This window comes from Oculina patagonica, chromosome 12 (genome assembly GCF_052425735.1).
Source record: "Oculina patagonica isolate OP01 chromosome 12, crgOcupat, whole genome shotgun sequence".
Lineage (NCBI taxonomy): Eukaryota > Metazoa > Cnidaria > Anthozoa > Scleractinia > Oculinidae > Oculina > Oculina patagonica.
The window spans coordinates 10,959,118-10,984,616 of NC_135769.1; the positions used below are offsets into that span (position 1 = coordinate 10,959,118).

A 25,499-nucleotide genomic window follows, 5' to 3' on the forward strand; every position below is an offset into this window, starting at 1 on the left:
CTCTAGGCCTCGCTTCCAAGCTGAATTTTAATATATCGAAAGAAGCCTACTTTCCCTTTTACTTATAAGGCCAATTGTCACGTGAACTTCAATGGGATTAACAATAAAGGTGCAACGCTGGGAATGATGAATTCTGCATGGTTGTCTTGGTCAAGGACTAAATTGATTAAAAACTGGTTGTTGCACGGGGGGGGGGGGGGGGGGGGGGGAAAGGGGTCGACACTCCCGTAATATTAGGGTAGTTGTGTGCCGCAACGTGACCCTATTTACACCACCTTTCAGTGTTACGTGCACAGCGGCTTTCTATCGACATCTATCTTTCGACGTGCTAAACAAACAACACGGATCGAAATCCGCCAAACACAGCCCACCGGCGTAACCTCCTGAACTTGTGGGCCGATTTACACGAGGCCAACACCGATATGCATCGGTTTTGATTGGCTCATTTTAAACGGCACGTCGCAAGACGATGTAGATCGATGTAGAAAGACGATGTTGAAAGATGGATGTAGAAAGATAGCTATAAACATAACACTAGCGGGTGTAAGGATTTGAGAGGGGGGGAGGGGTTAAACTCAAAAATGACACCTTATTAAGAAGCAATACGATAACTGAGAATTTGGAGCAGGTCGATTTCCTTCCTCGAGCATGGAAAGTCTAATAGCTAGGTCAGTTTCAACAGTCCATTACGTTTTCGTTTAGCTGGACCTTTATACATTGTAACAGTTTAGCTGATAACAGTTATGCCCGCTTTACACGGGCAATTTTTTTGTGACAAATATTTTTGATCGTGTAGATGACAACACGACTATTTGTCAGCAGTCCAAAGTTTAGTGCGCCAGTGATCGACCTTGGACAGCAGAGAAAGAGAGTTTGGTGTACGCGCGCGCAGTGCCCAGTGAGAGTTTGGGAGATTGATGACGCAATATTTGCCACATTTTATGTGACAAGTCGTCTACAAAAGCAATTTTTCGTACGTGACAACTTTTATTTGTCACATCAAAGCTAACACGCCCGGCTTGTCAACAAGTATAGGAGACACACCCCACCGAAGGTAGTACAAACCAGCATACTTCTTTTGCTTTTTTAATCTCTTTTAATCTCAGGGCTTGAAACCCTTCATTTCCTTTTATACATGAACGTTTTTAAAATAGTCATCTTTGTTGAACAAGTAAAATCTTCATTCACAACTTGATTCACTTAAAAACGATTGAATTTGAGTTGGTTGGCTAACTTTACCAAACCTAAAAACCAACCCAAAAGTACCAAAAACTATTAATGGCTTGTCATATAATCATAAGACAGCAAAATTCTACTCATCTTTCTTCAAGCGTTTGCATGCAGCCTCGTGCCGCGTTCAAAATCTCAAGAAAAATTTGTTTAAATACAAAGACAAACTCTTATTTACATCACTTTAATTTTTAAAATAATATTTGGATAAAACATATTTATCATTAAATATATCTATAAACATGCTCTCGTATAAGAAACGTTTTGAGAAAGGGCACTCATTCCAGTTATCCGGTTTACACGGGCGATATAACAAAAACTGCATAACCACAGCCACAAGAAAAAGAAGAGACTTCCTATACTTGCGCTGGTGTCTATACTTGCGCTTGTGCTTATGTCGCCCCGGTTTACACCTATGTGTTTTCTGATTCTGCTCATGAATACTTAAATCGTATGTGTAAAAAAAAAGCTTACAGAAAAACATAACTGCTTTTATGCTTTGCATATCAGGGCCGGGTTGTTCAAAGCACGATTAAGCTAATACAGGATTAGCGTGAATTTTGATTTCAGTTTTTTAACTTTTCAGCGAGGTTTCCTGTTTAATTTTTTTGTCTTCCAGTTTTGAAGTCGACTATCTCAAACTCCACAAAAAATAAGCGATGAAATACTTTTATACAAAAGAAATTGAACCCTCGATCGACTCTTAATCCTGGGTAAGCGTTATTCGGCGTTTTAAACCACTCGGCCCAGTTGAATGAAAAAACACGATATAACGGGTTGCCACGAGAACAAATCCATGTGACTAAAACTGGGTCCAAGTTTTCAACCCAGAATTATAAATATACAATTCTTCAAAAACTATACAGTAAAAACCCGCGAGTAAGAACCTAACATTTAAGAACGTTTTAGGCTAAAATTTGCAAATTAGATACCATTTTTCAAGAACCTATATAGCCTCAAATTTGAAAAACAGGTTCTTTCTTTCTGAAATTGATTAAAAATGTTTACTTTTGGGAAATAAGTTTGGACAAAGCATTATGCGTACATGTATATCATGTCATGTTCTAAATGATTAGTGCTTCATTTTTACATAAGCATTCATGTGGCATGCAAATTTTATACAAGGAATAGGCCGAATACCACTAAAATGTCTATACCGATATTGAAATTTTTTCTTCAGAAATTAAGAACCTATTAAGAACCTAATTAGCCTAAATTTGTGTTATCAACCCTTTATGCAAGAACCTGTTTAGGCTAACCTAAAAAATAATAGGTTCTTACTCGCGGGTTTTTACTGTATCACTAAAAATGCACTCACTGGCCTTTCTGAATTAGAAAATATTGATCAATAAAATATACAAATTTCATTTCTAATTCAAATGCTAAAGCTCCGTAATTGGTGTTTTTCTGGAGGCCCCTTGCGACAATCTGAAAAGTTCGTCTTTAATTGATTTGATGAGAGGTTGTGGAGACTGTCCTAATGATGCTCCCCGATGGTCAAGAGTACTGTTGGCTGACATGTTTAACACTGTGTCGTGTGGCGGGGCGGCTTGAAGATGAGACAGAAAGCTGGTGTCCTTTGGGGGACTGGTGCTCAGAGCTCCGGGATAACTCGCCTACAAAACAGAAGAGAATTGTTATATCAATTGTAGAGTGTTCGAAAGTTCTGTGCTACTGAAGAAAAGTCGTAATTGCAAATGCGATGACATTGACGATGTCGCATTTGTAACTACCGTCGCTTGTATCTAAGCGTGAACACGAGCCGCCGAAACATGATCTAATTGGGTATCAAACGTGGCATGTTTCGTCATGAAACATTGAAGTTTTGGCAGACCGTAACGGCAACTTTCGCGCTCAAAATGCTCACCATAAACACTGAGAACAGGCGCAACTTTGCACCAGAAGTGATTCAAGTGAACCTGCAAATGCATATCGACACAGATCAGGATCAATTTCTTCGAAGGAAGTCTTGATATCCAATCTTTCCGCCATTTCGACTGTTTCGAAACCGGAATGTGTTGAAGTTTCGGCGCGAAAGTTGCCGTTACGGTCTGCTAAACTACAAACGTTTGATGACCAATCATGCCACGTTTGATACCCAATTAGATCATGTTTCGGCGGCACATGTTCACGCTTAGATGCAAGCGACGGTATTTTTCAGTAGTGAAAAAGCTTTCATGAGCTCGTAATTCTACTGGTCCTCTAGTGTAACAGGTTTTTTTTAACAGGTTTTTTTTTTCAAGGAGGGGGGGGAGGTGATGGGTAGGGGGCTAGTGTCATTGTTCCTTTTGTTGGTTCTGTTGTTTTCTCCAAGGGTAGCGAGCCATTTATGTGAGGCCATGCGAGAGTTGCTACCCGACCCAATTTGGTGTATGAATCAAGACATCTTTGCGTCTTCTGCAAGCCGTTAAAAACTTCCTGATTGGAATGGTTTTTATAATAGATAAAATAGTGCACTATATGTAATTAATTTTTTGTGGACACGAGCCAGGACTTCTGGGTCTTGGTTGATCAGTTTTGAAGTTGACTATTTATATAGTAGATAAAATATGAGCGGGAGATCTGTATGGGCGGTTACAATAGCGAGCAGATAGGCGAGCCATTGTAAACGCCCATACAGATCGGACGCGAATTTTTTATCTACTATATAAATAGTCAACTTACAATAAATTGAATGCAAAGTATTGTTATGCGAATCAGTAGAGATCTGTATCAAAAGTTAATGAATACGAATTAGCTGAGCAGGAGTCTGTATCAAAAGTTAATTCTATTGTTTGATTTGTATTGGGGTTTACAGTTGTGTACATGTGATCTAAATAGTGTGCTGGGATTGGTTTGCACCCTCATGAATAATAAATGAATTTTACAAGGTAACATCAAGGGTTGCACACTGAATTGTGGAATTCAACTTACTTGAGCCAAATCAGGGTAGAGAGCATCCATCGAGTCCTCCGCAGCATATGGGCTCCACACTAGGCCACCCTGAATTAAAATATCAACAAAAGTGACAACTTAAAATTTGCCGGGCACCTCATCAAAACGAGCTACAGAACAATTCGTGGGGTAGAAGAAAGAATTTAGCAAGCACGAGACATTAATAATCCCTTACCATATCACCTATTTGCTGTTGGACTGGTGTAATGTACACATTCTGTCCACTGGGATCTCTGTACGCATACGTTGGAGGTGGCGCCCGCTGGTTTAAAATTCTACAGATTCAATGCAATAGAAGACGATCAGCATGAAAATGAGCTTCACCTCGCTGTAACCAAACCCACTCGCACTCGACATAACATATAAGAAACAATATGCCGATAATACGACAATACGACCCGGTAACATGGTACAAATCAGCCATGCTGGGACGCAAGTTTCGCAGTGAGACATTCAGAACAGAGCGACTCACACCAGTCAAGCTTTATCTTCCTTTGATTTGGATGTCCCTCTACATAACTTGCGTCCCAGCATGGCTGATTTTTGAACCATGAGACCCGATCGTGCAAAGGGCCTATAAAGCCCGATTAAGTTCGGTAGCAATCCAGCCTTACCGTTGTCTGTCTGCTGGGTCCCAGACTACAATCGGATCACGCGTGACAACCGGACGCACAGGAGGACGGCCTGGGTAACCTGGCATGCCTATTGGGGTTTGAGGCATCCCTGCTGGGTAGCCAGGCATTGTCGGCTGAACGCGCCTGCGTTGTCCAGGTGTTGGTTCAGTTGCTCGGCCATGCGCCGGGGGTGGTTCTGGCAAGGCAGGCTGGCCTCCGATGTATCTGGTGATAAAAGTTTGATTTGATTTTAACATCGTACGAAATAAGTTTGGTTATCAAAGACCATTGGGTTTAACAGTGTGCTTTTGGAGTTGGTAACCCTGCACCATTCTTTTAAGTTAGCGACAAAACCTTTTCTAGGCCAATAAGAAAAAAAAGCTTACTTTGGAATAACAGCCGGTCGAGCGGGAGTCGCGGGATATGCCTCGGGGCGCACCTCAGGATGTGCCGCGGGTTGTCCCTCGGGTTCTTTGACAAGTTTCTTTGAGTATGGGGATCCAAATAAGGAAAATGCGTCATCTAGCATTGCGTGCATGCGCCGACGTGTTTCGTTCATGTCAATTTCGGATTCGTCGCTGGAGGCGTTGGAGTCGGCATGTTTCTTGTCACGGTCCTAAAATGTAACAGATCATCTCTCAGCAAAAATAAACGCCAAGAGTTAAGAGGTTATTTTGTACATACGGGGCTAAGCAGGCTGTGTCAACCAATCAAATTGATTTACGTGGTCAACGAAGTATCTACCAATTAGAATCTTGAGTGTCAGATCTTGAGCCTAATTCAAGAGTGAAAGTGAAAAGAGAGCCTGTCGACTGCATAGGTTTTCTTCTCTCGCCGCTTTGTCGTTCTGCGGTTCAAATTCGACTGACATAAATACGTTAATACCGAAAACCTGTACTGAGGACTAGACATAAACCCGGCCGACAGTTACCATGAAGGTTTTAAATTAAATCCCAGGCAGAAAAAGAGAGGAATCTTTCATTGGTCTAAGCGCGAGAAAACTAACAAGGGTTTTTTCTTTTGGAATCGTGTACATCTTTGCTATTTCTCACATTTTTATATTGACATGATAACAGTTCGTACCCGTGTACTTGTAGTAGAAGACACAGTTTTAGGACTCTTGAGTTTACGGTAGCTCTTGAGATGCGGTACCCCTTCTTCGTCTGTTGCAATGGAGCTGCTTGGAGGACGTCGTCTTCGGCCTTTTTTCTTCTTACCACTGCAAAAGAAAATGGTTCATTTGGAAAACAATAACATACACCAAACGCGAATCAGGACGCCCTTTGCTACGCGAGGAGCCTAAAGGAATAAGAAACGCAAATCAGGGTTGGCGCAGTGGTGAAAGCGCTCGCTCCCACCAATGTGGCCAGGGTTCGATTCCCGGACCCGCTGTCATATATGGGTTGAGTTGGTTGTTGGCTCTCATCTTTGCTCCGAGGGTTTTTCTCCGGGTTCTCCGGTTTTCCTCCCTCCACAAAAAACCAACACTTCTAAATTCCAATTCGATCGAGAATCTAAGGGCCACAGGTTTGTCAGTCGGTGGACTGTTATGAGCAAACCTCGTTAAATAATACTAATTTATTTTATGTGACTGAGAAGTAATGTTGCAAGACCAGAAGAGAGAATTCTTAACAGAAAAACTTGAAATAAAACTTACAGAAAAATACCAAAAAAATGTAGGAGTTGGTTTGGCAAATGATAGCAATGCCATAGCTCTCTTCCTTGTTAAACCAATCTACAGACCTCATATGTGAACAAAAACCAAAGCGCGCTTACTTAGCTTGAACAATTAAACGAAAATTGACTCACGTGATCACTCGCTCGGCATCTTCATCCTCGAGTACGTCGTCAAAATCGTGCTGAGCTCTGTCCCAGGCTTTTCGTTCGCTTGGAACAGCGTAACCTGGGCTGTGTGAAGCATTGCGCTTTCTGTCACGCAATCGCTGTTTATTCTTTTGCCGTTCAAGGTCCGCTCTCTGCTCCAACTCTCTTTTTGTGACTTTTCCCTTTCTTCGGCCTCTTACCGAGTCATCTTCAGAAGGTGGCTACAAGTAGAAACGGCAAGTTGTACATTGTGAGCTTCTTCGTGCGCGGTGAAAGTAAAGTAGTTGGTTGTGGGGTAACATGAAGCGATTAGGAGCATTTCTACTACCCCTGGATGGGATGCTAGTCCATCGCAGGGTTACCCCTAGCATTAAATTCGCCGGTACCCATTTTTACACCTAGGTGGAGAGAGGCACTTTGCGAGTAATGTGTCTTGCCCAAGAACCAACGACGCCCAGCCAGGGATCGAACCCGGACCACTCGATCCGGAAATTTTGTCCAAGTCGCACTAACCATAAGGCCACCACGTCTCTCACACAAATTGGAACTTTTGTACAAGTTTGTAGTCCCACCCTTCTACCTTAGAAAACTATTATTTTCTGGTGCCATACAATTTGAAAGTCAGTTTGCACGTCAAAAAAAAGGGCCCTAGCTACTTTAAAAATATACGCCCATCCACTCTGTACCAACTTCAGTGGTAGCTCATAGTAGCTGACCGAGGAGATTGATTAAGATCAAATTTCACCTTAAAGTACCATTATTATGTCAACTAAACCGTTTATAAGAATATAGAAAACCGTCAGCTACTTCGTTATTTGCTACCAAATTATAAGAAAGGCAATAGGCAAATACCATTCCACTGTACTAATGGAAGGGTTCCACCAAAATAACTCTTTACCTCAACTTTCACTCCAACAAGAGACCTCTGCTTCGCATCTATGGGGGGTAGGCTAGGGGCTGGATGCACCGATGAACGGAATCGCACAGGGGGATACCGCGGGGGACCACTTGCTTCACTCATAACAGCAACAGTAGGTACTTGAGCTGCTGAATGTCTGGTCTGGAAGAAACAAACAAGACAAAATTAATATTCTAAGAGCAAGAAATCGTATCTTCGAGAAACGCCCGAAAACTTGCAATTATTCAATCAAGAAGGCCGCTACAATCACTTGCGCAGCTCTACTGCCATTGATTCCGGGGCTAGGGATATTTTTTGTGTAGTGTACGTATTTTTGTGAACAAATGCAGTAGTTTAGAAGCTGTGGTAAGCTTTTCATTGTACTGGTCATCTAGTGTAGCAGTTGCTATTGTTTTTGGGACTAGAGGCATTATTTCTGTTGTTTGTTCTATTGTTCTTTTGTAGCGAGCCATTCATGTTCTACAACCCAGCAAATGAGCATACATTCGTGTACATTCGCCATTCATGTTCTACAACCCAGCAAATGAGCATACATTCGTGTAAAGTTGAATCCCGATAACTAGAACCTTTTAATTCCCCTTCAGATTGTTTTCTTACTAATTTTACCCTTGATAACTAGAATTTTTTTTCGATTTCCCTTGATGGTTTTAGTTATCGGGATTCAACTGTAAATAGGATACGAAGTCAGAACCCAGATCTCTTCGACTTTGCTGGGTGGGACCCTGTACCATCCCATCCCTCGTCGTTACCTGTTGGGGTTGTGGCACACTTTCAGGTTCACTCTCGGACACGTCCTCGGAGAGCTCACTGTCTTCTTCGCTGTCCTCTTCAGGAGGCTCAACAGGTCTTTGTGGCTTGGCGGGAGTTCTCCTGGGAGCTGGTGGTGGCCTGGCTGCTGGGGCTCTTCCTCTCGTCAACGCCTCTGTACTTCCTGTAGGCGTAACAGATACCACGCTCTCGTCATCCTCTTCTTCATCTTCCTCGTAGGCGGGGTTTGTCCTGGAAGGAAAAGAAATAAGTTGTTTTGTTACTCAACAAAAAATCTTTTTATATCAGGGAAGCTTAGTCGAGCTATGGTTCGTATCTGGCGAGTCGCAGTTGAGCCAAATACTTATGGCGAAACCAAACGAGCCTGATATGTCGCCGGGTTCGAATCGGTATTTACCGTAACCAAATTCGGTCAAAAATCAGGCGGCATTAGGTCAATAACTTGATATTCCAGTTACGTACAATTGTTGAAATCAGGGCATTAGACAAGGTACTGTTGGCTAACTCGAAATTTGGGTACGGCAATGAAGCAATAATCAACTGCTGACAGATAGAGCGAGTATTAAAGTCGTAATTCAATAGGAACGAAAAGCGTGTTCTTCAAAACTGTAGACTCACGAGTGATCGAAAGACAAGACACCCCCAGCCAATCATATTGCGACCTTGTCGATAGTCGGTTATACTGTCGTCTACTGTTTATAATCAACGGCAGACAAAAGCAACGGATCAAATTTATGTATTTGCAACACACTGCGTTAAATCCACCAAAATGTTCTAGGTGTAGATATTAATTCCAAGTCTCTACTTACTGTTGTTGCTCTCTGACAGGCGGTCTCTGCATTGGTCGTTTTTGAACCTTTCTTCGCAGGGACGTCTCGCGTCTTGCTGGTTTTGCGGCAGCCTCCTCGTCATCAACAACAGAGGGAGGAGATCTTGACATAAAGGCTGTTTCCTTCATGCCAGACACTCCTGGCTCCGTGTATCGAGCTACGTCAAACCCTTGAGGCGGCTGAAAAGGAAGAATCAAAAATCAGTGATATCAGTGTGCCTATTAATTCAGTGTTCGTCGAGTATCTTTATGGGCCGTGGCTGCATGCGTCAAACTAAGGACAAGTTTACAGCACAAATTGTTTCGCGCAAATCAAAACTACCATTTTATTGCGATTGCCGCGTTCGACACGCAAAATACTGTAGGATTTTAAAACATGTTTTAAAACCCTACGAAAAATGTTGATTAGTGTTGTTTTTGTTAGTTTTTGGGTGGAGTTTGCCCCTTTATCCTGGGAAGGTTTTATTAACCCAAAAAATTTTGAGAAAAATATTCCATGTGTTTTCGGAAAAAAAAAGAGAATATTATTCTAAACGCCAAAAAAATCTCCCCCTTTTTTTTTTTTACCAAACCCCCCCACGCTGCCCCCCCCCATAAAAAAATTTGGGGGGAGGAAATACTGTAAACACTTACCTTTCGCTTGTTAGTTTCCAGCATTCTGATCGTGTCTGGTTCGACTTTAGCACCTTTCGGAGCACCTTTCTTCCATCGCCAGCAGATTAGTAATATAATGACGATAATGAGTAGAATCGGGCCGAGGACCGCTGGAATAATCCACCACTTGATCGGCGTCGCAGCCACAGTGGGTGTCACTTCTGTCGGAACTGTTGGCACAATTGCTCGCCTGGGAGCGGAAAGGACCTGAAAAACGGAAGATAAAAAAGGTGTTACAGCACTTTTCACAATGCCTTATCTGCGAATTAAATAGCTCAATCAAATGTTTTTATTGTTTTATCGACGACTTTCTAAAATTATATATGCGGCGAGAGGTGTGATTAAGCATTAACAAATTTGTTTAAAGAAACAGTTTCGCGCGGATGGAATCCGATTGCGTGTTCAGGCTAGGTTTAACGGCCTTAACACCGCTTAACATCATTGGCGACCTTACCAGTAATTTTTCCGTCCTAAAGAAATACAACGGAAAACTGGACTGTTTGATTTACGAAATGTTGTTTATTAGAAGGAAGAAACCTAAAAATAATTTGGTTTCATACAAAGACGTTGTTCTTAAGCAGTTTATATGTGTGGCCAGGAACAAGAGCCAGTATCCGCAAGTATATATTTGACTGTCGCTGGTTACAAAGTAAATCTTACCGCGTATGGCCTGGTAACTGTAGTCATCTCATTGGTGCTGAGTCGATTCATAACAGTCACTACATAACTAGCATTCACCACTTTTCCGGCGTCAAACACAAAAAAGGTAACATCAGCTTCCGATGCAGTGGAGTCTGGGTTTCTGACAATGTCCTTAATCTGGTGAAACATTGAAAAATCAAAATTATCTTTCTCATTTCATTAACCGAACTTAACATTACCACCATTCCTCTCCGTCTGCACAAGGGACGATCTCAACACTGCTTATCATAGCAGTGTGCAGAACGCGTGTCACTGTATATGACCTAGTTCAAGAGTCACCCTGTAGCTCAGTGGTTATAGTATCCGACCGTTAAGCGGAAGGTCATGGGTTCGATTCCCGTCTGGGACTCAGATGTTTATTTTTATCCCACGCTCGTGACAATAGAATTTACAAAGTACATCTTTCTCAAGGTGAAAAGTAGCGAATTAACTCTAAGGTAATTTACAGTGCTGGAAAATAATCAGGTAATTTCCTTCTGAGCTAAAACCCTAAAAGGAACTCGGGGACCACACGAGGCGAGGCAAAGTCTTTGACCTCGGTGAGATTCGAACCCAACGACCTCTAGATTAGATCGCCGTTGCTCTACTAACTGAGCCACGAGGCCAGACTGGAGCAGCATGTTGTTTATTACGGTGGTAATTCGTGCCAAAGTAGATATTATGGATACAATTGCAAATACAATGTTTGCGCCACTCAACACTGACTGGTACTAAAAGCTGAAAAGAAGAGATGTAATTCACAGTGTTGCAATTTTCTTATTTTGATACACTATGATTGCACTAGTACCCTCCAGCCAGTAAAATGTACAGTCATTATCCTAATTCCTTTGTTTATGACAAATTTGTTATACTTACAGTTGCACTAGTACTTCTGCTGCGCCTCTTTCTCCGTGAATTTTTCTTGCCTTTAGCTGTCTGATACAGCGTAACAAGTTTGTTTGCAAGGTCGCTTCTGAACGAGGTGCTCGTTAAATCCTGATTTTCCGGTACACTCATGCCTATGATGACGTAATCAGCTTCAGTGGCCGTGAGGGAGTCTGGGATATAAACCTGCACCAAGACCTGTCGATGGAAGGAGAAGAGAAACCTGTTGAAATCCAGTCACGCAAGTTTTGACTGTTTGTTACATCCAAACTCTTAAAGGGACTGTATCACGGCCGAGTTGAGTTTATTTTATTACGCTTTGCCAAATACTCGCCATGAAAGGTAATGTTTGCAAAGAAATTACTTTTATGGATCATCTAAATGACTAAACCATAGCTTCATTGCAATCAAATGTGTCTCCCGGGCGTTATAATTTAAAGTTACAAGAAAAAAAGATTAACTTTAAAAACTGTTCAGCCCAACAATATTTCAAAAACCCATATCGCAATCCGTTTCAATCTTCGTCGCTTTTGGCCATCCGTACCTTCTTTTGTATTTGCTGTGTTGTTGAAATGTTCCTCCACTGTTTTAAGAAGTTATTTTTATATTTCAACAAATGGTTATTTCCCAGGACTAAATTTAGTTAAGTCCTTGACACAGTCCCTTTATTGTAAGTTTGATATAACATGTTATAATCACTGCGCCATCGGATAAGTGTTTTTTTACCTGAACTCCGAGCTGTGCTGTAAGAAGGTTGACATGAGGAACTTTGAACGTTTCCACAACAACACTTGCATTCACTGCCTGGCCGTCAACAGAGATGTAAAATTCCAGGTAGACAATTTCATTCGGCTCATGAAGGATGGTCTTGATCTGAAAAAAGCAATTTACTTCAATTAATACAAACAAAACCGGGGTTCTTTTTGAAAGAAAAGTAAAGGAAAATACGAAACAAAGGCTACTCTTCCAAGACAAAAGAACCAATCATTTGAGCATCTAAACAAGGTTTAGACAACATTTACATGTATTTTAGCATCGTTTTTTTTTTATTCTATATTTTTGCGGCAAATAAATGGTTCATTGGCTGGTGTTTTTGTTGTTGATGTTGTTGTCGCCGTCGTCGAAGTTTAAAGACGTAAGCTCAACCAGTTTTAACCAATTGCGCTTACTTTCACTACTTCTAACGACTTTCCTGACATTTTTCAAGCACTATACACTACAAAATCGTTTTCAATTTCTGTGATCTTGAAACCATCGTGCACACAAGTATGCACATGTAATGAATTCTGTGGAAAGTTAAAGAACCAACACACTTTTCGTAAAGAGTTGGGGCCGTAGCCCCAGGTGTAGTGGTCTATCTCACATAGGGGGCATCATTACTCATTCCGTATTACTTAATTAATAAACTGCACCAAAGCAGTCTGGCAAAGTCCTCCAACCTGTCAGTGTTGTAATATCCCTGAAAACCCTAGAGGGGAGTGGATAATAAAAAATACTACTATACTTTACATGATAAAATTGAATAAGCGCCCTTCACAGTAGCACAAAAAAAGTAAGAATAATTAGCTTAAACAAGACTCACAGTAGCTGTTACTGCAGTTGTCAGCTGTTTCTTTTCTTTGTAATACGTAGCCAGGTTGTCTTCAAGTTTCTTTTTGTTCTCTGCAATGGAGACGTTGCTACTGGTAGAATCCTGGATTATTAAAGACACTAGCACGTTTGGTGGAAGCGACGGAGTTGGTGGTACCACCAGTGGTTGTGGCATGCTGACAACCTAGGCAAGATTTATTAAAACATCGAAGTTAATATTCTACAGGCGTTTTAACAACAAACACTCCCCCTCCCCCTCTTCTTCTCCTCAACACCCAACGCTAACTATTCGACTCACATTTCCGTCTGCAATCTGCAATACCATTTTCTTTAGTCTATCTACACCAAAATGTTACAATCGCATGTTTCTACTTTACATAGAGTTCAGTGTAACAAAAGACGGGTCTTTTTCTATTGGGGGGGGGGGCTGCAAATGTCCTCTAGTTCCCAGGGCACGGCTTCCAAGAGAGGAGCAGTGAGATTTCTCCACTCTCGTCTGGAAGTTTTCAAGCCAGCGACACGTTTTAAGCAACAGCGTATAGAGGTGTTTAATCAACGTAAAACTTATGTCATTTCTCATATCTGTGAGTGGACGGCAAAATAATGGTCCAGTTAGTTTACAGTAAAAGTCTGACTGAAAAGAATTTTTTTTTTACAAAAGGAAACATTTTTAAACCACCCCACTTACGTCTAATTTGACCAAACTTCCTAGCTGGGCCTTGGATAACTTCTGATAGTTTTGAACAGCGTCAGAAGCTGGTACGCGCTGGCCATCCTTCGTGATAAAGAATGTCACATTTACATCCCCGGCATTGTTCACACGCTGTATACTGTCAATCTGTAGGAAAAACAAAAGGCATTATGAGGCAGAGCGTCCAAAGATTCTTGTGTTTACATTTCTACATCAGGGTTAGCTGTTTATATTAAGATGTCAACAGCTAAGGTTCATGCTGGATTACTTGCATGGTCACTAAAATATTCACAGGCTTGTTGTAGGGGGCTACATGTACATGGATTAACGTCATCCTATTTTAGGCAATTATTGCTCTTCATCCTTAATTACGAGCTGAAAACTAAACGTACGTGTACATGGAAACTTTCTCCCACCCTACATAACAGATACCAAATTAATATGGTTCTAAGTACTTTGAGAACCGCTTTCATTTCATCTAATTTTGGCCATCAGCCCTTCTCTATGTAGTATAGCTTTCATTTGTGTTTATCACATCGTGCAACACGCACATTGTAAGTTTTTACGCAATTTGAGAGCAGTTTGCCTTGAAACAGAATCACCCAAAATTGCGTGGCTTAGTTCTTGTAAGAAATGGTAGCTGCTTGTGGAATGATAATATATTAATAATAAATGCAACTAGGACCCTGTGGTACTTACAGTAGCATTAATTTCTGGCGTTGCCCTCCTTCGCCTTCTTGATGTCAACTCAGCAAAACGATACGCATCTGCAAGCCTTACTTCCAGTTCTGCTTTGAATGCCTCTGACTGGATATCTGTATTCTGAGGCACATTAAAGATTGCTTCTATCAACAGAGATTGATCTGGGGGCTGGGTTGGTGGGACAGTTACAGAACTTGATACCACTTGGGTAGTTGTTTTTGTTGGTGAAATCACTTGACTTGTGGGCACTTGAGTAGACACGGGTAGAGAAGTTTCCTTTACGGTGGTTTGTGCTGTAATCGCAACGCTGCTAAATACGCTGGGAGAGATAAACACAGATGACTCTTGCACCCTGGTTTGAGTTACATTTGAGCTTTGAGTCACTTCACTTGATCTGGCTATAAGTGTGGATGATGTCAAAACTGGAAGCGAAGTGGTGGAGTTAATGGAAGGTATAGTTGCGCTGATGAAGGCACTGGGTGAGCTTCCACTTGGCCTGACTGTGACATTTACTTGAACTGCAGTGGAAACAACCTGGGAAGATTGTACGCGTGTGGCATTGACTTCTACGGTAGTCTGTACAACTGCAGAGCTGGTGTTTAGTGATAGCGATGATGATACTTGAATGGACGTGGCATTTACGGAAGGGGTAAACATTGTAGATGTAGAGCTCGCATTAACTGAAGCTGTAGATGACATGTTGACCGGCAGTGTTGATATCAAACTGGGCTGCACAATCCTGGTGGTGTAAACAATATAGCAAATGCCAAGACTTGAAATGGTAACCAGAGGAGGCCTATAAACACGAGAGCTTGACACGATGGTCACAGATGAACTGTCTACAGTCTGTTGTACCTCACTGCTTTGCACTGCTGATGGTGATGGTCGAGTCACTACAGAACGTGAAATTACTTGACTAGCTGTATCAGTAGTTGGACTTGACATTTGGGCTGATGATGAAGGACTGGACAAGCTTGTCACATCACTGGGGCTCTGCCGTGCAGTTGACATCACGGTCACGTTTGCTAGAGGAGAGCTGCCAGCTGTTGATGACACAGTGAAATTTCTAACTTTAGTTAATTGTGGAGACGCAGAAATTGTTACGCTTGATTCATGAGGTTGCTGAGTGAGTCTTGATGAACTGCTTCCCAAAGAGACTGAAGATGGCGAAGAAACAACAACCACAAAAGAGGAACTTGTATCTGGTGAGGGACCTGATGTAGATGCAGTGACACTTGCATTTCCAATCACTGTAGATGACTGGCTCAGGCCAGTGGTTGAATGAGCAAAAGTTGAAGAACTGTTACCCAAAACGGCTGATGACATCATCAAATCCTGGGAAGATGTTGAAGGTAAAGTTCTATTATCAGCAAATGTGGAAGATGTGATCAGACCTTCTGAGAGGCTCTGTACACTTGATGGACACTTGTAACTAAATGGGCCAAAGTTGAAGTGCTGTTTCCCGACAAAGCAGAGGCGGACGGTTTAACGTCCAAGGAGGATGTTGAAACCAAACTTCCATTGTCAACAGACGTTGATGGGATTACCACAGCCACTGAAGAGCTTTGTATACTCGGTGACAACCTTGTAGCTGACTGAGCCGAAGGTGAAGTACTGTTTCTCAGCACTGCAGATGCGGATGGTTTCAGCTCCGAGGAAGATGTTGAGAGTAAAGTTCTACTATCAACCATTGACGAGATTATAACTTCTTCTGATGAGCTTTGTACACTTGAAACTGACGGAGCCAGAGTTGACGTACTGTTACCTTGCAACACCGAGGACGTCACCTTGTCCAGTGAGATGTCGAAGATAAAGTCCATTCTGAACAAGCACGATGAGAGGGCCACACAATGAAGAACTTTGTTCCCTTGATGACACACTTGTGGTGGTAGTGAAACCTGAATGCTGGGCACCACACCAGTTGATGATGACGCCATGGTACCAACAACATTTGTTACAGACGAGTTAGCTTGGACAGTCATACTTTTTGCAGTTTCTGACGCTTGTGGTACTGCGCTTTCCATGCTTGATGACACAAGGACACCATAAGACTGGGTAAGCGCTCCACTAGGCGTTAGGCTCATATGTATGGTAGCTGATGAAGGGCTTTGTGCAACTGAACCCGTTTGACTCTCTGTGATGTTGACATTAAGTGATGGTGGCAAATGAAAACTGCTTGTTGCACTCCCTGTTGTCATTGCAACTGCAGATGAAGCGCTTGTGGTGTTACCGCTCGGCTTCTCTTGTGAAACAGAACTGGCACTTGGTAAACTTGAAGGAAGAGCGGAAGTTGAAGTGAGGTTTCCTTGTTGCACTGCGGAAGTTACAGTCTGTGACTGGCTACTTCCTCCTTCAACTGACTGCATCACACTGCTGCTTATTTGTAGTGTCTGGCTGCCAGTGGGTGCAGTTGGTACAATTGACGCTACTGCACTGGCGCTCTGACTTGTTGGAGCCACTGTCTCTCCTGATAAACTTTTCAGTACGATAGAGGACGAGGAATGAACCGCTAAAGTGGTGCTGTTTGTATCTTCAACTGCTCGTTTTTTTCTGCGCCTTTTGCTTGATGATATGGATGACGAAGCCTCTAATGAAGACGATGATGATGGTTGATGTTCCACAGCAGAAGATGTGCTGTCTGCTTGTGAAACAGAACTCGACACGGCAACTTGAGGACTGCTGCTAGCTGGAACACTCATGGCACCTTCTTGAGAAGTACTTGCAGATAAAGGCAGCATAACTGATGATTGTTGTTCTCCAGTGCTGGCACTAACACCAGATGATATCTGGATGCCTGACGATGACAACATTTGTGTGCTGGAGGCAGACGTTTTGTTGCCTGTCTGTGGTAATGAACTTGTCGCAACAGCAACTTGGTTACTGCTACTAGTTGGTTTGCTTGCTGTACCAGCTTGAGATAACATCACAGATGACTGTGATTCTCCAACAATGGAACTCATATTTGACGACAGATGAATGCCCGAGGAGGATGGGATCATCCCTGTGCTTGATGTAGCTGCAAGTGATTGAGAACTTGACGAAGCTACTTGGGGACTGCTTTTAATCTCAGTGCTCATAGCACCCCCTTTGGACACTACTGCTGATAAGGTTGCCATCACTTGACTAGCACTTGGTGATGCATGAATTTCCGAGGATGGGAGCACCTCTACACTAGAAGCGGACGGGTCTACTGGTGTCACTGTACCAGACTGGGCAAGGGTAGAATTCTGCAAATTATCACTGCTTTCAACTGAGGAGCTGGATTTGCTAGTTTCAACAGCGCTAAGACTCATTTGTGAGGGAACTGTCGTAAAGGTTCTGTTCTGACTGACAGTTGCCAGGGAGCTCAGCAATCCAGGAGGTGAGGAAATGTTGCTTGTTGTAGTTTTGTTATCAGCAACAGACATAAGAGTTCCACTCGTAGTGGGGGATGGCACCTGAGACAATTTTGTGGTATTTAACACTAAAACACCTGACGATTCCATGACATTTGTGTGTCTTGATGGACTTGATGCAGCTTGTCTTTCACTTGAAGTTTCAGAAATAGTTTTTGTTGGCGTTTCAGATAAAACAGTGGTTTGGACAATGCTTCCACTTCTTGATGGCAAAACTGACCCATCAGAAGACTGCATAGTTACTGGTGTGCTACTACTGGAAATGATCTTGGAGACTTCACTAACAGTTCCAGCAGAACTAATGCTTATTGAAGGAAGTGATGGGGCAACTGTTGGGACGAACACACTTGACTCAGTTGAATTTGTAGCCGTGATTGAAGAACTTCTCTCAAGTTTAGTTGTGAGTTGTAAACTTGATGATGAAGTACCAGTAACAAAAGCTGTGCTTATATTCTGCCTCTCTGAAACACTAGCACTGGCTACAATTGGGGTGAAGCTGCTAGATGAAGATGTCGGACTAGCAACTACAGTCTTGTCTGTCATAGGCGTACTCTGCAATTCCACCACTGAGGTCGTGACATGAGGTATGGCTAATGTACCAGTCTGTGACTGTACAAGAGTTTTAAACGTGCTGGCATCACTAGTATTCCTTTTGTCACTTAAGATACTACTGGAAACAGAAGGCATTAGAGATGATGCTGTAAGGCTGTCTGTCTGCACAACTTTGCTTGTGTCTGTAACCATCACTTTAGTGACTGTTTCTGATGATGAAATTGATGCTTTACTCAGCGAGTGTGTCGATGGTGATGAAGGCATAATCTTGCTGCTGTTTGCCGATACTTCAACCGAACCAGTTGACGACGTTATTAAATCAGTGGAACTAACCACTTGGCTCTGCATTTCGCTAACTCGGGTTGTCATGGCAACTGTATGTGTCACTGTCACTGAAGGAATTCCTGAATGCATTGTGGATGCACTTCCCAGGTCTAATGTTATTTTGGGGGTTGTTGATGTTGGTGAAACTGCACTGTGATTAGCAGTTGCCACAGGAAGAACAGTCTTCTCCACCACATAATAGATGTAACAAGGAGTAGAATAAGAAGTGACTATAAGCCCTTCATCAGTAGATGTCTTACTTGGAGTCACAGATGCTGCTGAAGACATCATTGTTTCCACAAATATACTGGATGGTGTTACTGTTTTTGATGTAACAGTGAATCTTTCAGACGAGCTTGATTGGCTTGTAACATTTTGTGAGGGCACCAATCGTGATGATGCTATGGATGGTGTTGCACTTGAACTTTCAACTGTGACTGTTGCTTTGGAGGATGAAACTCCTATTTTCACTGAGCTTGAAGTAGCCACCGGTGAGACCAGCAAACTTGATGACACTGCAACTGTACTTAACACTGGACTTGATTTTTCCCCTGTGGCTGTTGCTACTGAAGAAACAACTCCACCACTTACTGTTCCAGAAGAAGCAGCTACAGATGAAGCGTGTATTGGCACACTAGTTGATGGCTGGATTGTAGCATTTCTTGAGACTGCTGAACTTGATGACACTCCCACTGGGCTTGACACTGAGGTTGATGATGACTGGCTTGTGGCATTTTGGGAGACCACTACACTTGATCCTTCACCTACAGTGGTTGCGATAGAGGATTCGACTCCTACAACAGCTGAGCTAGAAGTTGGTGCTGGTGATGTGTGTAAAGGAACACTAGTGGATGGCAGCAGAGCTGATGTTTTCACTCCAGAAACTGTTCGACTAATGCTTGGAATACTCCCTGAAGGTGACACAGCAGACGAATTAGCAACAACTTTCGTTTGGTTGACAGCAAGTCCCACCGAACTTGACAATGTAGAGGATTGTACAGTGACATTTGCCACAGAGCTTCTACTTTTAGCAGATAGTGTAGTATCAGCAGATTCTGTAGGAGACATTGTTGCCTTTAAAGTTACATGTAAGACCGTTGTTGGTGTTACCGTAGCATTTACTAAATGAGCACTGGAATTCGCATTCACTGTGACTGGAGTTTTAAGTATGGTAGTTGACTTCACTGCCACAGAGTCATTCATGCTGAGCATTTTACTTTCTGAGACAGATGTTGCAGTTGAACTTGCTGAGATTCCAAGAGTTGAGGGGCTTTCAGTGGCTGTTTTTGAGCCATTGACTAACTTGCTGCTAGTTAAATGACTTGTTGCCGAAGTTCTATTCATTGCCATGGCAACTGGACTGGATGAGACCACTAGAGAGTTCTCCAGATGACGAGTCGATGATCCTGCTATTGATTGACTGGATAGTCCTGTTGAAGAACCATTAATAGTCATCGTGTGAGACAATTGGTTTTGACTGGGAGTTGCTTTTGCCACAGTAGATGGTGACTGGGTCAATGACAACGTTCTAGTAGCAGAAACAAAACCTGATTGATTCGCTGCTACCGAAACAACAGAGCTCAGATATGACATGTTTGCTGTCATACTGCCCTGCTGCAATAAAGGTGACATTTCAGATGTCTGCAGTGGTTTAGAAGTTGCAGACGATTTTCTCACTTCACTTGACATGACAGTACTTGAACTGTTTGGATTAAGAGATGAGGATGCTGACGAGCTATTCATAGAATTATTTGAACTAACAGTACTCATAACAACATTAATGCTAGTTTGACCAGCACTGACACTTTGAGAACTTTGTAAAGATACAGTTGTTGTATTAAGAATTAGCGTCCTCGTTTCTGAAATGGACAAAACTGAAGTCTCTGTCTTCATGATGGATGGCAAACTTGAAGTTGCATTGCTTGGTAGTTGAGCAGAAGAAGTTGCATCATTTGCTGTAAAAAAAGTTAAAACATAGTCAGTTTAAGTCACTGTTGAATGTGCTCATTATCACTTTAGTCAAATGTAGCTTCAAAACCAACACTAGCTGAATACAGATACCTACATGTAATTATTATTGACAGTTGTTTTCTAGGTCACATGATCAAGACTAGTCAACACAGACTTATAACTGACTACTGCGATCCCTATGGTAGCCTCTTTAGAAAAGTGTCTGTTCACCATTCTAGTAGTTAAATACATGTATGTACATTTCGACAGTGAATAACAGTCCAAATGTACATACATTTGGACAGTGAATAACAGTCATGATCATTTTCTTGAAAAACACCTTGTAATCCTGTTTCTTGCATAAATAATTATTATGCGATTATATTTGTATTAAAAAACCATTTCAGTGCCACATCATCTGACGTGACATTCAGAGATACATTTTGTACAAATCATTTACACTGTAACAAAGGTTCATAGATAAAAAAAAAAAAACACCACTCAAGGAAAAACTTTAACTGTCTCAGTTCTAAAATGCTATTGGGCGATTCCAGAAAATATCCGTACCCTACCACGGACGGCTTCCATATTTTAGCCCCCCTTGCCTTCGGAAATTCCAAAATGCGTTATCCCCCCATGCCCTCGGAATTCCATAATCGCTAACCCCCCCTCCCGTTCAGATTTTTCATTTTTCATCAAGCTCTTTAGAATTCCCGCCAGGGTACGCAAATACGCCCAATGTGGCATATTTTACATCAAATTATTGCAAATGACTAGATCTGTACATAGAGACAGTCATTATGACGCAAGAGATTCTGGCATGAAAATGTAAAAAAAATAAGACTTTTCTCCTTACCCTTGTTCAACAGATACAACCTACATTAACTTTACATTGCCCCAAACTGGTGCAGAACAAAAAAATAACAATATCGTGTTTAATATGTACGTGTGTACTTTTGGAAGATAATACGATCGAGTGCACTGAAATATCCGCCATCTTGAATTTGAGCCTTCAGGGTCAGCAGTCGCTCTCAACTCACGAACTTCAAAATGGCGTCTCGAAGCGTAGCAAAAGAGTTTCCCACTCCACTGAATGGACTAAATATTTGTGGATCCGCTTTGAAAAGAAAACAAAGAGCGAATGAAGAAGTTCATCAATGTTAAGGCCTCTGAAGCTTGATGTAGAACCCACATTTAAGCGATTTTTTTTTGTAAATGAACGCAAACACATGCCTGATCGATCGATACTTGTCTTGTATCCTGCTTCCGCGACGCGGTCGTCAGTTTGTGCTTTATTTGCAAATTGGTAGTCCGTTAAATAAGCATTTTCAAGGAACACACTCTTGTTTTCTCCTCTGGAAATCCAAGATCTGGAACTCCCCCATGCCTTCGAGATTCCAATCGTAAGTATCCCCCCATGCCTTCGGAATTCCAGTTCAAAGAACCCCCCCTTGCCCTCGGATTTCCAAAAAGCCGTCCGTGGTATGGTACGGATATTTTCTGGAATCGCCCATTTACTTTCGTCACGCTGGCTTTTACATGTTCCAAAATTTAAAATATATGAGTCTCAATCACAAAAATTACGTGCCAAATTACCATTGAGATTACTACAGCCAACTCTCAAGATGTCTTTTAGCACAACCAATAAAACAAAATCAGCAAGTTCAACAATTGGCAAACATCACACTTAATTAAGCTGCAAATGATAACTTTGTAACAGCTGTATATTATCCTTCCTCTGCAGATCAATTTCACAAAGACTTAGTCCCATAAAAATATATACATGCATAAAAAAAAAATATGTGTTTATAGTGGTCATGCACTTAGCTTCATATCTCAACAAGATAGCTAGTTTACAGGCATGTCACTGAAACTGAGGAAACAAATAATTTATAAATGAACATAACAAGGTTAAAAATCCCAACTGGCAGGAGGCAGACCAGTTGGCTATATACAAAGCGTGGTCGAGGATTTGAACTGGGGACAACCGAGAAACAAATCCAGCTAGTGGCAAGGGCAGGCCTCGAACCGGTGACCTCCGGATTACAACACTAGCACCCTAAACCACTCGGCCACGCATGCCTCCATACGCTTGCATACATGCTGTTTTTAGTATCACGTATAATAAATGTAAATGTAGATGTATTCATAATAGCACATGAATGCAATCATCTACAAGTATGTGCACATTCAACTTCAGTTGTTCCAGATGCAAATAAAAAAGCAGTCTGTCAGTGTTGCATCAAAAGTTTTCTGGATTTAACACTGCTATTAAAAATAGTCATTAAATATCATCTTGTGTAGCATCGCCTTATAACAATAGTGACAACTTGATGCCAATATGCTGGCAAATTGATTTTAACTATATAATTACTATATAATTACTATATTTCAGTTGACGTTTGAACAATAAAAGCATTCATAGGCAGCTAAAATTCAGGCTAAGTACTGTATGGCTTCTAACCAAGAATTTCATTCAAGGGAAATCACAGAGAAATTGGACTTGAAGCATAATGAATTCAGAAATAACATTAAGTTAGATCCAGCTCAATAAGGGTCACAGACCATGTGCATATTAATTTAACTGTATAAATTTTATACAACAATGTGAACAAATTGTTCTGTCCTAGGCTTGTACAGGCTTTCCACATGCAGAGACCAGGAAGGTCTGTTATATATAATGAACAGCTCACATTAACGAGTATCCATGAAGCTGGGTCAGTGCCAATAGAATGCTCTCAATTTTTATACCCTTCGCCGCCCAAATTATTATAAACAGCACTAGAAATGTCGAACTGTACAAAATCAGGTACTTCAATCTCGAAGTACTTGTAGTTACATAAAAAGCAAATTTCTCTAAAGCTGCGTTGGATTGAAATATCCACATGCCGCTTATCTGTAATGCTCACATTTGTATCATATTTCACTTCCTTGCGTTCAAAGCTTCACACCAACAACATACATGTAACTGTTATATGTACTGTTACCGTACTTACAACACTTATTCTCTATTTCAATCTTAAACTTGTAGTTAGTTTTATTAAAATGTGTGATGTGAGGTGAACAACGACAATTTATATTGAAAATATGTTTGCTTAAACTTTGTGAGTCCTGGTCAAATGCACATTTTAGTGGAAAACACGAAAAGGAAAATTTTGATTCTCAAAATTACCATTTTATTCAATCAAAATCATACAAGGCAAATACAGCACAAAAGACAAAAATCTCAACAATTAATTTTGGATTGTTTCACAAATTATTTGAACAATAGTGGCAATGTCAAAGATTTCAAACTTTTAGGCATAGCAATGTTTTTATACAGTTACAAGTACATGTATACCACAAGTTCATATAACACGAAACAAAGGGGGTCTCTGTTTATTTTGTTTCAGAGCTTGCGTATGCTGGGTGCATTGTTCAACTAGAAGAATCATCTAGAATCTCTAGGGTTGCTGAAAGAGTCCTCACCAAAAGGAGGAGATTTTATTATAAAGTTTGAAATTTCTACAGTGTTGAAATACTAACATATAGTCTTTCAGAGTCTTTAGGACAGGTGTATAAATAGAAAACTGGATCTTTCAGATTTTCAAGTTCTTTGTTATTTTTGTAGCTAGCTAACTGTTGAAGGGAATGAAACGCTAGGAGGCACGATTTCAAGGCTAAAGCAGCTGAGAAATCGTAAAGTAAACAAAATTGAAATCTGCCATTCCGATTTTGAAACCTCATGCTAACAAGCTTAGTTCGCAGTGTTATAATCTGTCTAACAGACTGTATATACTGTACAGTATGGATCAGCTTTTATAATCTGAAAATTTCAAGTTATAAGATAACGATCTAAGGCAACGTTGCCACATACATTGTAATTAAAAATATCCGCATGCGAGGTCATAGCTTTCTGGCAAAATGCAAAATCAAGATAGAACATTCTTCCGTTCTCAATAAAAATCGCGTGAAGCACGTCCGAGAAAACGATGACCCCGAAAACGGAATTATATAGTATGTTTTATATTAATGGAGCACTAAAATAATTTCAGATAAATCAACGTTATACAAGACAATTATGAACAAGCAAATGTGGTTTATAAACGTTTGTAATTTTTCCTGTCTGTGGGCTAAGCTCACATGTGAAAACCATAAACGTAATATTGATCGCCAGACTTACCAAATTTCGAAGATAATTCTGTTGTTGAAAATCCACCATTTGTACTGGATGTTACATTTGGGATGCTTGGGAGCAGCGAACTCGTTGATATGCTTGGCAACACGCTTGAAGCGAAGCCTGAAGTTACAACAGAGCTTGTACTTGCTGCATTCAATTCCGTCGCAACTAAAACCAATACCACCGCAAAAGTCCTCCATAATAATTCCATACGGATCTTGATTTCACTCGTAAACTGCCACATTACGTTTGACTTTTTATCCGCCTCATCTCGATTGGTAGTAAAGCTATTCGTTCACTTGGAAATTAAATATGATCGTTTGCTTTTCAGGCTGTTTTGCGGCCGCCATTTCCATAATTCCATGACAACCGTGCTGTGTTTGTCGTCTTGAACGACGCGGTTCCGAAAATAACCCGACGAGGTCATGTGATTATCTCCGATAATTCGTCGAAATGTGAATATTATAAGGTTTCCTTTAGTCGCATTTATTCAGATGGTATGAATTTATTCCTTGTATTTATTTCACAGCAGTTTAGAAACCAGAAGAAAAAAAAAAGAACGCCTGATCGCAGGTTAAAATTTCAGAGAAAAAAATTTAACTCATCACGTGACGCTTTTCGAACATTGTTGCGTGACAACTAATGTAATCTCTCGTTTCCAGGAACTCTCTTCTTGGAGTCCTGCGTGGGAGTCAAGTACTTTCCTCTTTGAATGAATGAATTTTCAACTTTTCAACTTTTATTTTCAACTTTCCTTGTATCTTTTGAAAGAAACGTTATAACGTAACCAATTGGGAA

General features: G+C 41.2%; 1 protein-coding gene across 1 annotated transcript; it reads right to left on the reverse strand.

Moving 5' to 3' along the window:
• Positions 1–1,072: 1,072 nt before the first annotated feature.
• Positions 1,073–25,438, reverse strand: LOC144633233 (uncharacterized). The gene is given in 19 exon segments (XM_078492058.1): positions 1,073–2,846; positions 4,144–4,212; positions 4,340–4,439; positions 4,779–5,003; positions 5,165–5,394; positions 5,862–5,997; positions 6,588–6,823; positions 7,501–7,662; positions 8,271–8,520; positions 9,099–9,298; positions 9,752–9,979; positions 10,433–10,591; positions 11,330–11,536; positions 12,065–12,211; positions 12,921–13,112; positions 13,617–13,766; positions 14,319–15,745; positions 15,748–20,547; positions 24,705–25,438. Coding segments are annotated over 19 exon segments (9,393 nt in total). The 5' UTR covers positions 24,946–25,438; the 3' UTR covers positions 1,073–2,612.
• Between the last annotated feature and the right edge of the window lie 61 nt (positions 25,439–25,499).